Below are 17681 nucleotides of genomic sequence, written 5' to 3'. Positions count from 1 at the left end.
TGGTGTTAAAACCTGACTTGAAGTAATAGTAATTTCTTTAGGAACACAAACAATGTCTAGCATGTTCCGTCCCTTGGTAGGTTTTTTTTATAATCTGAATCAACTGTTGTTCCTGAATATACGTTGTGAATAATTTCCTTACTAGTGCTGTTGAATCAATATTATTCCAGTCTGTTTCTGGTAAATTTAATTCCCGCTGCTAATATTATTCTTCCCTCCTGTGTTTCATGCAAGAAATGTATGAATTCATCTAGGTCATCTGTACTTGACTTTGGTGGTCTATACACTCCAACAATTGTTATATGTTCCAGGGTTTTCCTTACTGTCACAGTTCAGTCTATAGTATTGGTGTTATCACTACACATGTAAAACTCACAGGTCTCATAACTATCTTTCATCCCTATCATAACACCTCCACCTGATTTTTTTTAGAATGTCTGCTACAGTAAAAACATTTGTACCCTAAAAGAACTGGTTTCCAGTCATTCTTCTTTAACCATGTTTCACAAACAATAACAACATCAATCTTGTGGGAATGTTGCAAATTTTCCAATAAAAAAAAACTTTATTATTAATGCTCCTAGCATTAACAACCATAAGAGATGCATCAAGTGTTGCTATCGGTGAACTGTTAAATTTTCGAACTGGCAAAAATCCTGCCTAATGTCTGTCAAATACTGAAAAATATCTGCTGCAAAAATTCTCTTCCCTGATCTTGACAAATGCACGCCATCCTGTGTGAACACGTGTGCCCAAAACTAGGCTTGGATGTTCTACACATTTCCATTTTTTAAAACAGGACATTTTTTTCCATGTAGGTATTTACCCAAAAAATCTTTTAATTCACAGTAACCTGTCTATTCTTTCTATAGGTGATTTGCGAAAAATGTGTCCTAACACCAGTACAAGCTATACTATCTAATAGGGCTGTCAGTTCCCTACTAACAGTCAGAGAATCCTTGCAGATGACATCATTGTACTGACATGAATAAAATCGATCCGTACTTCTTTACATTAAGGCATTCCAAGACTGGTCTCATGTCTTCTATTTTTGCTCCTGGCAAGCATAACACTATTCTATGTTCATTATCCTTAGTAATAAGAGTCACCCTTTTTGCCTATTTTTAGGGGTTTCAGACACAGCAACCAAAGGAGAGGATTTGGAAGGTAGATGGCCCCTCAGAATAAGTTTTTGTTTTTCCTATCAATTAAGGCTCAAGAATTAAAGCCTGCACAAATGTTACATTCAAATCCAAGTGTTTCAGACCTAAGCAGTAGTTGCTTTCCCTGTGGGATTCAAAGTCTGGAATCTTGTGCCCACATGAAACACATGTTTTTAAACCTGGAAGGCTTATCTGACATTTCCATACAAAGAAGAAAAATAATAATACAATAAGAAAAGTATACTTAGAAAATATAAACAAGAATTTTTTTTTTAATATTTAAAGGGAATGAAAAGACTACCATCATCATCATCATCATCATCATCTTTTGGCTTTTCCCATTAGGGGTCGTCACAGCGGATCATCTCTTTCCATTTCTCCCTACCCTTTGCGTCTTGCTCTGTCACACCAACCGCCTGCATGTCCTCTCTCACCATGTCCATAAATCTTATCTTAGGCCTTCCTCTTTTCCTCTTACCTGGCAGCTCCATCCTTAGCATCGTTTTCCCAATATACCCATCATCCCCCCTCAGCACAGTCCAAACCAACGCAATCTTGTCTCTCTTGCTTTGTCTCCAAACTGTCCAACATGAGCTGACCCTGTAATATACTGATTTCTAATCCTATCCATCCTAGTCACACCGAGTCCAAATCTTAACATCTTTAACTCTGCCACATCCAGCTCTGACTCCTGCCTTTTTGTCAGTGCCACTGTCTCCAACCCATATAACATAGCTGGTCTCACTACCCTCTTGTAGACCTTCCCTTTCACTCTTACTGGTACCCGTCTGTCACAAATCACTCCTGACACTCTTCTCCACCCATTCCACCCTGCCTGTACTCTCTTCTTCACCTCTCTTCCACATTCACCATTACTCTGAACTGTTGATCCCAAGTACTTAAACTCGTCCACCTTTACCAACTCTACTCCTTGCATCCCCACCATTCCTCTACCCTCCCTCTCATTTACACACATATATTCCGTCTTAGCCCTGCTGACCTTCATTCCTCTGCTCTCTAGAGCATATCTCCACCTCTCCAGAGTCTCCTCATCCTGATTCCTACTCTCACTACAGATCACAATGTCATCTGCAAACATCACAGTCCATGGGGCCTCCTGTCTGATCTCATCTGTCAACCTGTCCATCACCACTGCAAATAAGAAAAGACTCAGAGCTGATCCTTGATGTAATCCCACCTCCACCTTAAATGGATCTGTCACTCCCACAGCAGTCCTCACCACTGTCACACTACCCTCGTACATATCCTGTACCACTCTTACATACTTCTCTGCCACTCCCAACTTCCTCATACAATACCACAACTCTTCTCTAGGCACCCTGTCATATGCTTTCTCCAAGTCTACAAAAACACAATGCAACTCCTTCTGACCTTCTCTGTATTTCTCCTATAACACTCTCAGAGCAAACATTGCATCTGTAGTGCTCTTTCCTGGCATGAAACCATACTGCTGACCACTATTCATCACCTCCCTTCTTAACCTAGCTTCTATTACTCTTTCCCATAACTTCAAGCTGTGACTGATCAATTTTATCCCTCTGTAGTTACTGCAGTTCTGCACATCACCCTTATTCTTAAAGATAGGTACCAAAACACTTTTTCTCCACTCCTCAGGCATCCTCTGACTTTCAAAAATTTCATTACACAATCTAGTTAAAAATTCCACTGCCATTTCTCCTAAGAACCTCCATGCTTCCATTGGTATGTCCCAATAGTGGTATTATAAGGTACTAAAGTTAGTACAAGAAGAGGAAAGAAAAGATTACCAGTGATGGTAATGTAAGGAGTATGAGAAAAAGGCTGTTAGAGGAAAGGAAGAATGCAACGTCAAAAAGGTTACAAGGGAGGTATAGATATTGAAGAAAAAGAAATATAAATAAAACTAAACTCGCTTAAGATGAAAAACGACTATATAAATTTTAATGCTCAATAGCTCGCAATCCACATCTGTTCACAATGGCAACAAACATGATCTGGGGTATGTTAGGTACGTGGGGGATTATGGGTAAAGGAAGAAACCCAAGAGTTCAAGAATCCTACAATCTGTAAGAAGTGGCAGAGTCAGATCTAAGTATCAGATATGAACCCAACAGTTGAGGAATGAATGAAAATGATAACATCAGATCTTCATTTTTATCTCTTACTGGTTTTACTTTTTGTACTACTCCTCTTTCTTCAGTTCTTTCCTGGTAAGACTAGAAAGTTAACTGGATTTACCCTTTCTTATTTATATGGTAAACAACCCCACTTGTACTTATAACTTGCGCACATACTCTTACTTTCCTACGCATTTATGCTGGCAGTTTAGCACAGGACAGACAAGAAGAGAAAGCATCAACACAGGCACAGAAATCTTTAATTTACTTTTTATAAGTCACTACAGCAAAGAAAATATAGCAATATAGAATGCAGCTAAATTAACAAAATGTTAGCCCTATACTATCTGGCACCAATTGATAAAGACCAGAATCATATCATGTTCCCATTTTCCAGTTGCAATGGACCCAAAAGGATTTACTGTCAAAGCCATTTATATTTTTTTAAGATATTCTCACCAGCAAGGTCCTAGATTTGCTAGCAAAACAGTGTCATTCTTTTGAGTGATATGATCTGAAGTAGGTTTAAATATCCTACGGCCAAACAAATAGATACTTCTGCTTACCTGCAAATGAGACGGCCTTCAAACTCTCCAACCTCCAGTGGGGAAAACTTAACCTGGAATTCACTCTTCTTTCCTGGTAAAATAAACCCTCGGCATGGCTCCACTGAAAACACTGGGATATCTGTGTCATTGAAAGGGTAAGTTGCTTTGCTCTCAACACTTCCAGAACGACTAGCTGCATGATGTATGCGACTTTCAGGCTGGTTTGCTGAAATATCAGGTGATGAATTTTCTGTAAAAATGAAAATTATTTCAATATTTTAGTTCACTGAACTGCACTGTACTATGTCACTGATGTCAGGGGCCGTATGCTGGCACTTTTGAGGTCTTCTGTGAGGTGACTATAGTTTCTTGGCAGAGCTAAGTCCACATTAAAAGACAGTACTGGATTTAAAAGTACAAAGGTAAAAAGGACATTCTTTGCAATTCTTACTCTTGCAGAACATCTTCATTGTTAATTCCATCAGTAAATCTTAGATGACTGCGGTACAGCAAACAGTAAGATATATTCTGAAATGCTGTTGATGTACTAAGCACTGTTTTTGCTGTCTTAAGAAGGTGTGTGTATACACACACACACACACACACACACACACACACACACACACAAATATATATATATATCGATTGGTATAAGTAGGCAATTTCAGATCCCATTAGTGCCTACTCCACTCAGCAGATTGAACATCTTCTAAGAAAATGTATGGGAGTTTAAAATAGTGCACAAAAGCAATTATGGCAGTCCTTGCACTTAGAAGTTCCCTGGTAGTGATAGATTTATACTACAGCATCAGACACACACAATAAAGCCATTAATAATACACTGCAAGAAAAAATGCCACAGATATGTAGACTTTTTGGAATAAATTCTTTGGTCAGCAAATTCAGACCTCATAATGCTCCCTTTCTACTCTGTTCCTGCTGGGGCCACCATAGTTAAAGCAGTGTCTATATTAGATCACCAACGCTTAAAAAAGCAAACAGTGATTAATCGATCCTATGTAAGTGAAAGCTTACAATTTCGAACTGTCAGAACAGCAATATTTTTCCTAGGTAAAAAAATTGTTGTTCCAACAACAACAACAAAAAAAAATAAAACACTTTAAACATACATACCCCCCCCCTACTTAAATATACAACTCCGAGATTGCACTACAGTGCAGAAAACGGCAAAGTAATGAAGTGGCCAAGCAAATTTTTTCCCAGGGAAAGAATTTGCTTAAAAGCCACTTCGATATTTTGCCATTTCAGACTTTTGAGTTCGACCAAGACACATTCGAAATAATGTGTCTTCGGTCTTCTAATAGGGAACCGTTAAAGCACACCCTCACATAACAATTTGCATGGTGGGATCTCATTCCATAGGTTCATAGGTAGATACTAGGCTATTGGCCCAAGTGCCTATGTAAGCCTAGCCAACAAGGTTCCCTGGCTTACGCCACCTAAGAAGGTTATTTTCCTGTGCCACTGTCGAGCAGAGACACAGATGTGATCCCCGGGGTGTATTTCCTATTTCCCATCCACTCATCAAGATTTTTCTTGAAGAGTGCTAATGAAGAACTTTGCTTGACATAGATGGGTAGCCTGTTCCAGAGTATGGGAAGTCTCTGGGACAGGAATCTATCCCTCCAGCATGTGCTGTTTATTGTGGTGACAAGGTTTAGGTCCCTAGAGTGTGTAGCTTGGAGGGATTGGGATTTCGTTAGGTGTAGCATGTCCAAAAGCTCTGGGTTTGACATAGCTTTATATGTTAGACAGAGATCACCTCAGAGTAGGTGATATGCTATGAAGTAAAGCTGGAGTTTTTGAGGCGGTCAGTGTAGGGCATTTATTTGAGGCCAGTAATCCTCTTTGTGAAATACTTCTGTGGCCTTTCCAGCTGCTGCAGATGTCTTGTGAGGTACATTCCAAAAGGGCCATTGTACTCTATAATGGGTCTAATGATTGTCGAATAGAGGGGAACAATGACCTCTTTTTCCTGGATGAGAACCCTTTTATGATGATGTGTGCCACATAGAAGGACTTCCTGACTACTGTGGCAATGTGACTATCAAAGGAGAGACTACTGTCCACCTGGGTCCCAAGGTCTCTTATCACGCATTCAGTGTTAAGTAGATTGCTGCCTATGTGGTAGCTCATGGGTACAGAGTTTTTACCAAAGGGGATGACACTGCACTTTTTGGCATTGAACTTGAGGCCATGGCTCTGACACCAGGTATCTGTCTCAGTGATGCCCTTCTGTAGGATGTCCACATCATTTGGGGACTTGACTATGGCTCCTAGTTTGCAGTCATCTGTAAACTTTGTTAGCCAGAGGCCTTCTGTGTTAGCCTGTACTTCAGAGAAGCAGATACCAAACAGGAGAAGTCCCAGGACGGAACCCTGTGGTACTCCACTTGTCACTGCTTTGAGGTCAGATTTGGAGTCTGCAACTTTTACAGTGTAGGTTCTGTCAGTGAGCCAGTTGGCAACCCATCTTGTGACGTAGGGATTTATACCTAGTTTATTGAATTTAGCTATAATTCCAGAATGGAGGATGGTGTTGAAAGACTTGGCGAGGTCAAGACAGGCTGTGTGAACCACCTCACCCTCATCTACGGCTTTGGTGACTGCCGCAAAGAAGTCGATCAGGTTCAGGAGGCATGATCTGCCTTTCACAAACCCGAACTGGATGGGATCCAGAGTTTGGAGGTTACCAATGTCTTTGTTTATGAGTTCCATGATGATATGTCCCATGGCCTTGCAGACCAGGCTCGTCAGGCTAATAGGTCGATAGTTCCCAGAATCAGTGGTGGCTCCCCCTTTGTGGAGTGGGATAACTGTTGCTGTGTGCCATTCAGTGGGCACAAAACCTGATGCAAGGCTATTATTGAACATGGTGCTTAAGTGGGGAGCCAGTTCGTTCTGAAGTTATTGTAAAACTCAGCCTGTGATGTTGTCTGGTCCCATGGATGCTGTGTTTTTGGCTTTACAGAGTGCAGCTTTTACCTGCGTAGTTGTGATTACAGGGACTCTGCATTCTTCCTATATAGATATGGGCCCTTTAGGGGGTGAAAGGGGGGAAAAGTTGTGAGGGGGGGGGTAGCACTGAACCTATCTGCCAGGATGTTAGCAATATCAGTTGGTTCTGTAATTTTCGTGCCTTTGTGCTGTAACTCACAGCAGATCTGGGTGTTGCCATCGAGGTTCTTGGCATAGCTATAGAATGTTTTGTGGTTGTCCTTGGAATTAGTGGTGATTTTGTTTTCGTAGCTAGCTTTGGAGGATCTTATAAGAGATCTCAGCTTCTTACTGAGGCTGACCAGGGAGCTCCTCCACTCATGGGATATTACTCTCTTTTGCAACAGTTTCTTCCTTCTGTTGTACAGTTTGTTTATGGCAGGGGACCACCAGATTGGCTTCCTTTTTTTGGAGGATAGTGTCTTGGTTCTGTTTGGGATAGCATGATCCTTGCACTCGTGTAAGTGATTATAGAGTGCATTTGTGTAGGATTCAGCAGTCTTAACTGTATTGTCCATCTGCATGGGTGTCATGAAGTTCGCCACTTCTGTCTTAAGAAGCATTAACATTTGAATTTGATAAACTGATGATTTAATTTCTGGAACTGTATACAAAACAGACATTTATCCATGGAACAATTACTTGCTCTTCTGGCAGTAACTTAAATGTTAAAAAAATGGTACTTTGCAGTTTAGAACTGATTAACCGGAAGAACAGGATGTTAAAAAATGCATACAGTGCCTGTGTGAAACTGTTGATAATACTGTGAAAGTCAGAGATGTGAAAAGCGTAGGGAATGGAGGGTGTAAATTAGAAGCTGTTTTGAAATGTGAAGAAAAAAAAAAATCAAGGTAAAACACTTGCCAATGATTATTTTTATGGTTGGTCGGAGAGGCACATTAAGATATGCTGGCCAGCCTAAATCATGTTTCTTTTGTAGGGACTTTTCTCATATAATTAGTAAGTGTAACAAGGTGCGATGTAACCAATGTGGAGAGAAAGGACTTACAGTAAAGTTGGCTAAAATTATGGAAAAATTCATCCACAATCAACTTCTGGACTATCTTATCCAAAATAATCTTCTAGTTAACACCCAACATGGCTTTAGACCATTCCATAGTACAACCTCAGCCCTCCTCTCCTTCTCTAACGTCATTAACCAATACCAAAACAGTAATAAACTTTCCTCTGCTATCTTTCTTGATCTTTCAAAAGCTTTTGATATGGTAAACCACCAAATACTCATATGGCAGAGCAAACTATCTACCCTTTTACCCATCACCCTCGGAGTACCCCAAGGCTCCATACTAGGTCCGCTATTATTTTCCATTTTCATCAATGATTTGTATAAGGTCATCCCAAATGCAACATGCATTCAATATGCAGATGACTCCACTTTAGTATGCTCTGACACTTCACCTACAGAGTTGCAGATTCTATCCAAAATACTTTTAACACAGTTGAAAATTGGCTCCTTAACCGTCGTCTCATGTTAAATCCTAATAAAACCAAACTGCTGCTTTTCTCCCCCACTCACAGGTCTGCCCCTATAACCTTTACATTAAAATCCAACAATGGCACCATTATTTCCCCAGATTCCTCAACCAAACTGTTAGGAGTTATAATAGATAATAACCTTAACTTTGATCTGCATATCAATAAAACTATTAAAACAGTTAATCAAAAACTTGGCTCACTATATAGGATCAAGCCCTTCCTAATGCCATTAGCTAGAACTGTAATTGCTTGTACACATCTACTCTCCACCCTCCTCTGTGCTTCCCCTCTATTTACAAACCTCAGCAAAAGTGACCTTAATAAACTTTCTAGCAGCTACAATCACATTGCTAGATCTGCTAACAATGCAGCCTACAGAACTCATCACTGTCAAAACCTAAATCTACTAGGATGGCTTGAACTGCCTAACCTACTTCAGGTTAACCAACTAATAGTTGCGCACAAGATCCTGTACCAACCAGATAATACACTCATACTTAAAAACCTCATCACTCACTCCAGTAACCTTAGTGCACTTTGTTCTAGTACTAGTACAAACTCTCAAATCCAGTAACACAACCAGTAAATCTCTATTTGCTAACTCTGTTGGCAAAACTTGAAATTCTCTTCCTGCTAATTTTACATCTGAACTTTCTTTACCTCAGTTCAAGAAAAGTCTGATTCAGTACTTTAAAAAACGATGGCTATGTCCTTGTCCTAATCCAGACTAAGTCTAACCATCACTCATATGCACATGGAGGACTTCTGCCTACACTTTATTGTTTCTTAACTTATAAATCCTATGATCTCCTTGGCTCTACTACCAGGTAGGCATTCAATACCCAATCATTCTTAAAAACACTGTCTAGAATTTTCCATCTGAGTAAAAATGTAATAATTTGTTTGTGTATCTGTTTTTGTATTTGTTTACATCTGTGTAAAAATCCTTTCATTTGTGTTTTATTTTGTGTTTTAAACCGTAAAAATATAACTGTTGAATGTCTTTTTGGAGCTTCTCTCCCCAGGCCTCCACTGAAAATGGACATGTATCCAGTCGGACTATCCCTGTAAACAAATGTAAAATAAATAAGGTGTGTGCCTGAATGCAGGTTGTGCAAAAAAAGAGACATTTTTAAACAGATTGTCAAGAGCATACAGTAAATAATGAAATAAAGGGAAAGGAAGAAAACATACACAAGGAAGAACAGCAAGTGGGTGGGGGACAGAGTAATATAGTTAATGAAGAAACTGTAGAAGAAGAAAATGTATGGAGGGGAAATAAGGAGAGACAGTGCATGCAGGAAGAAAGGTCAGGAGAAGGGATTGATAGCAATAATTTTTCTGCAGTTCTAGGTAGTGAAAATTCTGATTCAGGGGATCAAGGACTATTTGCACATAAACCCAGGAAAAAATATATTCAGTTGGGGAAGGAAGAAGATGAACATTTAAAAATATTTCCCTAAACTTAAAAGGAAGGAAAAACAATGACTTTAGAGTACTGTCAGTAAATGTGTAATATTAACACTGTAAGGATAGGGGTACTGGAATGGTGTGCTAAATGTAATGTGGATGTTATTCTGTTAAGAGTATGTGAGATTCCTGACAAGTGAAGAAAGACAACAAACAGAAAAAATGTGGGGTGGAAATATAATCTGGAACTTAGGAATGTAGGAAGAGACCATTGTTCTGCAGTGGCTGTGTTGTGTATATAAACAGTGAACATGCTTATAGAATTACAGCATTATATGCATATTTAATTATCAAGGAAAGAGAAAATCTGTTTCATCAAGTACTGGACAATGTGCTGGTTAACATGAAAATTATAACTGCTGAGGACTTTAATTGTGATTTAAAGGGAAAGATGTAAAACATGCAGAAAGTGATAAAATATGGTAACTTAACTGTGTGGAACAAAGTCAATGGACTTACAAAAGGAGAGCACTTTGATCTGAAATTGATTATTTTATATTGTCAGAAGGTGATGCACTTATGAGTTATTCAGACTGTTTCACAATATTGATGGAAGAAAGGGAGTATATTAAAATAGGAAAGCGAATAAAATAGCAGATGAGATATTATGGCATATAATTGGAGAGTGGGACGTACTGCAGTTATGGAAGGATCATATAACCATGAAGAACTTCTATAAAAACTAGAATGAATGGTGGATTGAATTTAAAAAGAGGTGTTTTTCAGTGGAAGGATGATGTAAGAAAGGAAGAGAAATTGAAGCAATGGAAAATGTAAAGAAATGTATCAGAAAATTTACAGAATAATGCAAGAGAGTACTATGATATAGAAAAAGAAATGTATCTTTCGGCTTAGGGGTCGCCACAGCGGAACGCCGGTCCGCTAATGTCTGGTAGTGGATTTTTACATGCCGAGTTGCCAGCCCTGATGCACAACCTTCAACAAAGGCACACCCATTCACACATGCCTCCACACAGAAGACGCTCTAGCTGAGAATCGAACGGGACAACGTCTTGCTGTGAGGCGACAACGTTACTAAGAAAAAAATGGGGTATTACTGTTCAGGCAGAAATATTATTTAAAAGAGAGAAAGGAGGAGATAAATGCATATTTTGGTAAAATATTAAAGGACAATAATAGAATAATGAGGGAAATAAAAAAATGTAAAAGGAGAGGTAAAAAGAATAGAAGAGCAAATTATAACCATTGCAGTACAGAGCGTGGAAAATACATATAAGGGTAAAAAAGAAAATAAAAGAGAATAGAAAGTAAAAAAAAATAATCCAGAATGAGTTAAAGACACTTTTATAAAATAAATTATTATTAGTGAATTGGATGAAGTACTTTGGAAAGTAAATGATGATTTAGTATCACACCCAAATGGTATAGGGTATAAAAAGTACAAGAAATTAGTGGACTGGCAATGAGAGTATTTTGTAAATGTATTGAATAAATGGTTTAGGAAGACTTGCGTAGCAGGGTATTAAAACTTAAATGGAAGAAAGATAAGAAGAATGAAATAAAAAATTGGAGAGCCATCACAGTAAATAACACAGATTATCATTTTTTATGAGAATAATACAGAGGAGAATAGAAGGAAAGATGAGTGATATTATATATTCTGCATAATTTGGTAGTAGGAGATTTTGTCTGTTTTAATACGTTGTTTGACTTTGTTACATAACTGACGGTATGTTTGTTTGTCTATTTGGGATTTGCTTTTATGATAGTTTGTCCATGCTTTGTTCCTATATCAGAGTAATGTTTTAGTATTTAAAGTTAGCCAAGGTGCATGTTCAGTTCTGATTCTTGTAGTTTTAGGAGGGGCATGGTGGTTAAGTATGTTAATGAAGGAAGAATTGAAGTATAGTACTGGTTCATCAAGGTCCAACTTTTTTAGGGGGGGTCTAATTACATAGTTTTAGGTCAATATTGAAGTTGAGTTGGTTGAAGTTTTTTCTATTCCTACATTCCCTGACAGTTTCTTAGGTCAGTTGGGGAGTTTTTCTTATTATTAGAAATGTAGCTAGGTGGTCGCTGAGGGCATCTGACATGCAACCAGCGTGAGATATATGGGAAGGATGAGATAATAGTATCCAGTCTAGTATAGATTGATGTTTGGTTCTTTTGTCTGTTCTGATGGGGGAAGTTATTAGTTGGGTTAGTCCATGTAGGTTGATATGGGAGATAGGGTTTAGACTGGAGCAGTTATCCCAGTCAATATTAAGGTCGCCTAATAGGATGTTTTCTTGGGGAAGGGTGTTGGTCATCCATTCTAGCAGTTTTTCTACGATGGTAATATTGTTCCCTGGGGGGATGTAGCATCCTATAATGTTGATATGTTTATGTAGGTTAAGTTTCAGTTTAGTGAGGATGAGTTCAGTGTTATCTAAGTCTGGGGTTGTTATGTCTAATTTTTCTAAGATAAGGTGAGTTTTATATAGTATTGCTACTCCTTCACCCCTTTTTCCTACTCTGTCATTTCTGATTATATTGTAGCCTGGTGCTGTGATTTCATTATCTTGAATTAGGGGCATAAGCCAGGTCTCTGTCAGAATGACAATATCGGGATGGTAAAAGGAGATTAAGGCATGGCATGGAGGTCATGGACCTTATTTAAGATGCTTCTAATATTTAGATTTATGATGAGGAGTGAGTTTGTGGGCCTATGGAGTAGGGTTGTATTTAGGTCTGGGATTGGACTATCTGGACTGAGTGGGCCTCGGTTGGGGTGTATGTCACCGCAGCATACTAGTGCTGTTTTCAGGTGTACATAAAGTTTGTCTAGTTTGTAGATGAGTTTTGTGTAATTAAGAGTGGTGTGGGATTGGCTATTTGATGGGCATAGCTTGTGTCTGAGGTGGTGAATTATGGTGGTGTGATAGTTGTATGGGGTTAGTTGTAAATATGGTATGGGGTTTGGAGTATTGGGGGATGTTCCTTTGTAAGGAATAAATTGTGTGTAGGTAAATGGTGTTTGGTAACTGGTAATGGTGGTTAGCAGAGTGAGGGAAGTGATGCAAATGGTATATAGTAGGAGTTGAGTGTGTGAGGGTTGAGATGGTGATATCATGGTGTAGGGGTGAAGTACCAAGTGTCAACCAATAACCCCAAATACCCACAGCTGTTATTCAACAATATGATCCCACCAAAAATATGATAAATAAAAGTCAACTAAGATAACACCAAAGACTGGTCACTGGAGTTATAAATGATTAAGTGTTAAAAAGCATCCAGCAAATAAGATTCTTATATCAATGTTAGTAAAAATACACTTGACAAAAAAATCAGGCACATTCAAAACAAAAAGTCAGAAGACGATAGTTGACCCATTCATTAAAATGGTGAGCAGATGTTATAAACTATTGTATGTTCCAAATGATGTGGATGTTCAAAAAGTTTAAAGTAAACCTATAAAATTTATATGAATCTTAGATATTTGCCCCAAGTGACAGAAGTCTCAAAAACACAAAGACTTGTTTACAATTATTGCATATGGTAACACTAAAGAGCTTTCAAACAAATGAGATGATATAGAATAAAAAAATTATTATGCAAACCCCTATCAAATTCGTTACAGTCACCAAAATGAAATGCAGATCCAAAAAATACGCCAAGTGTTTGTTTTACATCCCAAGTCCATATATGTCTGCTAGTGAAAACGAATGTCACTCCACCACTTGTAAAGGCGTCCACAGTCAAAAAACGTCTTATGCATATCCAGCTTTAGAATCAGTTCCTACTAGACTTCATCTTCCCACCATTAAGTTCTGTTGCCGCTCTTTTCCATCTTGAATCCAGCTGAGTCTTCTCTCTGGTTCTTTTCTGAGTACTGGCACATCCACACTCCCCACATACCTCTCAACCTCATACAGCAAGAAATCTGGACAAAGCCATAAAGAATGGGGGGACAAAGGCATTTAAGTTTTCTTCTGACTCTCAGTTCTAGGCAACTGTGACTCAGCCTGCTTTCATACTAGTTGGCTAAACTCATTTACATATTGTCGCTGTAGAATGTCACATCTCCAGCAGCAGGATTGGGAGCCAGGTTTGTGTGATAGAGGCAGCAGTTGAAAGCAATCTTGTTCATAAATCAGAGCGATCTAAGAACCAAGTTTATACAGAGCATTTCCCGAATTGTTGCATTCGGAGAAAAAAAACAAAAAACAGAGAATTGTACTTGAACTTTGATCACAAAAACGCCTGGTGGTAACTCTCAAACTGTGACATAAACTGAAAATAAGTCCACTACTTGATTAAATAAACAATAAAATTGCCTCCCCAATACCTCAGAACAGACAGATGACAGTTTGATAAAGACAAATTGATTAGTGTGGTGGAGCATGACTGGCTGAGAAAAAAAAAGAAAAGAGAAACTGGCTAGGAGAAAATATTCTCTGAAAGTATTCAGGGGTTTTCCCAGCTGGGAGAGCTACAAAGATAAGACAAAAACAGTTAGTACTTAGTAGAAGCACAGGCTTCACCATGCATCTTAACACGGATAACCTTTCTTTCAAGTTAACTATAATTTCTGTGTGGCTGTCAGTTTGGGATGTTTGTTCCTATTAGTAGGGTAAAACTTCAATGTCATACTTTTGTGTGTTAGTATTAAATTAACAGGTTTTAGGGGGGAAATGTTTTTTTGAGGGCTTTCAATAAAACAAAACATTTTGTAAAATGTGACATACGCTCAAAAGGATATGACAAGAAAAACTATATAAAAGTTCAACTTGCCAGTGTATGCATGTAACACAAAACCTAGAACTAGACATTTAACAAAAAAGGCATTATACATAAAGGTGGGTATAATAACTTTTTAATACAATAATGTTTTCTGTAATGTCTTTAAATGTCAGTGGTCACACTGTTAAATACAAAAAAGTGAACTATATTAAAAATGTAGAGTGCAAATACTTATGTTCCAGGACACACACTTGGAAAAAACTGAACATATGAATTTGATAAAGAAAGGTTTTGGGATGGTTACTCAGTGAAATATCTGGGAAAAGGAAAAGATGAGTACTTAATATTAATTCCAAGAGGAACTCCAACAGTGATAGAGGAGGATAAAAAAGATAATAATGACAGATTTGTAGTGCTAAGTGGCTACTTGCAAGATAGGAGGATTAAACTGGCATGTATTTATATTCCACCTAAAATTACTATAGTGGGGCTTAGAACATTCTGGAAGAAATAATCAGTTTTCAGCAAGGAATATTACTTATAGGTGGAGACTGGAATTTGATTTGCAGCAGTGAATATCTATCCGGGGCCCCAGAAGGGAAAATATAACAAAGGAGGGTAGATTTTGTTTAAGAAATTTATGAAAATATTTGGCATGCAAGATGTGAATTCAGAAATAGGCATTTGGAATTAATTTACATATTATTCCCCGAGATATAAAAACTGGGCTAGGCTACACAGAATTCACATTTCACAGGAACACATGCATTTAATTGAAGATCATGATACACACCTAATAACTATTTCAGATCATGCACCAATAATAGCTAAAATAAAAACACAGGGTAATGAAATAAAAATTAGACATTGGTGCTTTCCCACCTATCTGTTGAAAAGAGAGGAATCTAAGGAATGGGAAATGCAGATTACTCAGGAAGTATTCGAGAGGATACAAATTACTTCTGAAAATTAATTCTGAAAATATAGCTAGGGTGTGGGATCAAATTAATGTGGAGTTTAAAAATATGGCGGAAATAGAAGAAAGAGAGCTACAGTTGAGAAGTAACAAAAATTATTTAGAGGAACTGGCAAATGTTAAAGTATTGTAGACTAGGGGGAATCTCACAGAACAAGAACAGGGTTAACTGCAGAATGCCAAGCAGAAAATAAGGGATTACCTCAGTATTATACACAAGTTTAGAAAGACTGCTGTTAAGCAACTGTTTTTGATAATAACACTAGAACTAGCACAAAAACTTTTAGCACTATGACTCAGGCAACAGAAAGTAGAAAGGGTTGTCACCAAACTTAGGGAGCCTATAACAAGGAAGGTAACAAGAAATCATATAGAGATATTAGAAATATTTTGGAAATTATATGAAAGTCTATATAAATAGAGAAATATGGAAATGAAGAGAAGATACAAATGGAAATGTTTATTGAAGAATTATATATGCCAAGGTTAGAGGTACATGAGGCTCAATTACTAATGGGTAGGATAGTAGGACAGGAGATAAAAACTGTGATGTATAACCAATCTACAGAAAAGTCCACCGGATGGTATTCCTTGTGAAAGTTTGGAAGCTAGGAGGGAAAAATGATAAAGATCTGGAAGGTTTTGTTTAACAATCTTCTAAGAGAGGAGAAATACCAACATCCTGGAAGAAAGCTGTGGTAGCTGTAATACCTAAACAGGGTAAAGATCCATCAGATCCAGCTTCATACAGGCCCATTTCAATACAAACAATGACTATAGAGCATTAATGTCTATAATGGCTAAAAGAATAGCAAAAATAATGCAAAAATTGATAGATATGGATCACTGTTGTTTTGTGGAGAGGTAACAAACATTTGACAACATCAACAGAACACAGATTATCCAGATGGAAGTAAAATATAAGAAAATAGCATTGTTGTTGGTGGGTCTTGATGCAGAGAAAGCATTTGAAGAGTAAGGTGGGACTTTATGAGCAGGGCAATGGAAGCATTTGCATTTCCTGAAAAAAATTATAAGGTTGATTAGGAGAATATATGAGGGATCGGACATAGAATTTAAAGTTCTTGGCATCCTCCCTGATAAATTCTGATGAAAAGACAAGACAAAAATTTGTCAGGGAGGCTGCCAAGAGACCTACAGCAAAACTGAAGGAGCTGCAGGAATTTCTGGCAAGTACTGGTTGTGTACTACAAGTGACCACAATCTCCCGTATTCTGCATATGTATGGACTATGTTGTAGGGTTGCAACGCAGAAGCCTGTTCTTACACAGAAAAAACATCCAGGCCTGGCTGAAATTTGCAAAACAATACATCAAGTCTCCCAAAAGCATGCGGGAAAATGTGTTATGGCCTGATGAGATCAAGGTTGAACTTTTTGGCCACAATTCCAAAAGGTACTTTTGGCATAAAAACACTTTGCATCACCAAAGGAACACCATCCCCACATTGAAGCATGGTGGTGGCAGTATCATGCTTTGGGGTTGCTTTTCTTCAGCTGGAACTGAGGGTATAATCAAGGTGGAGGGCATTATGAACAGTTCCAAATACCAGTCACTTTTGGCCCAAAACCTTCAGGCGTCTACTAGAAAGCTGAAGATGAAGAGGAATTTCACCTTCCCACACAACAATGACCCCAAGCATACATCTAAATCAACAAAAGAATGGCTTTACCAGAAGAAAATTAAAGTTTTGGAATGCACCAGCCAGAGCTCAGACCTAAATCCAATACAAAATCTATGGAGTGACCTGAAGAGGACTGTGCACAAGAAATGCCCTCTCACTCTAACAGATTTGGAGCGCTTTTGCAGGGAAGAGTAGACAAATATTGCCAAGTCAAGATGTGCCATGATGATAGACTCCTACCCAAGAAAACTGAATGCTGTAATTAAATCAAAAGGTGCTTCAGCAAAGTATTAGTTTAAGGGTGTGCATACTTATGCAACCAGCTTATTGTACATTTTTTATTTATTACATTTTCCCTAACAGATTTGCTTGTTTTTAAATTGAACTGTACGGGTTATAGGTCACATTAAAGGTGGGAAAAGGCATTTTAATAGGGGTGTGTACACTTTTTATATTCACTGTAAAACAACTGAAACTGAGATCTTTAGAAAAAAATTAGGAGCAAACTACATGGGGAAAAATGAGAATTATTGGAACAATACATACGAGAAGGAATGAGGTTTAA

At 38.1% G+C, this 17681-nt stretch overlaps 1 protein-coding gene across 1 annotated transcript in view; it reads right to left on the bottom strand.

Annotated features, from left to right (window-relative positions):
- HYDIN (HYDIN axonemal central pair apparatus protein) overlaps nucleotides 1-17681 on the bottom strand; it is a 6673197-nt gene that overhangs the window by 1064138 nt on the left and 5591378 nt on the right. The window contains exon 68 of the mRNA XM_044079523.1: nucleotides 3847-4078. Within this exon, the coding sequence (XP_043935458.1) occupies nucleotides 3847-4078 (232 nt within the window). The remainder of the gene's footprint in view (nucleotides 1-3846; nucleotides 4079-17681) is intronic.

Source organism: Protopterus annectens, chromosome 8.part0 (genome assembly GCF_019279795.1).
Source record: "Protopterus annectens isolate FY-2018-M chromosome 8.part0, PAN1.0, whole genome shotgun sequence".
Taxonomy (NCBI): Eukaryota; Metazoa; Chordata; order Ceratodontiformes; family Protopteridae; genus Protopterus; species Protopterus annectens.
Note: the sequence above shows the minus strand (reverse complement) of the source record. Positions and strands in the feature narration are given on the sequence as shown.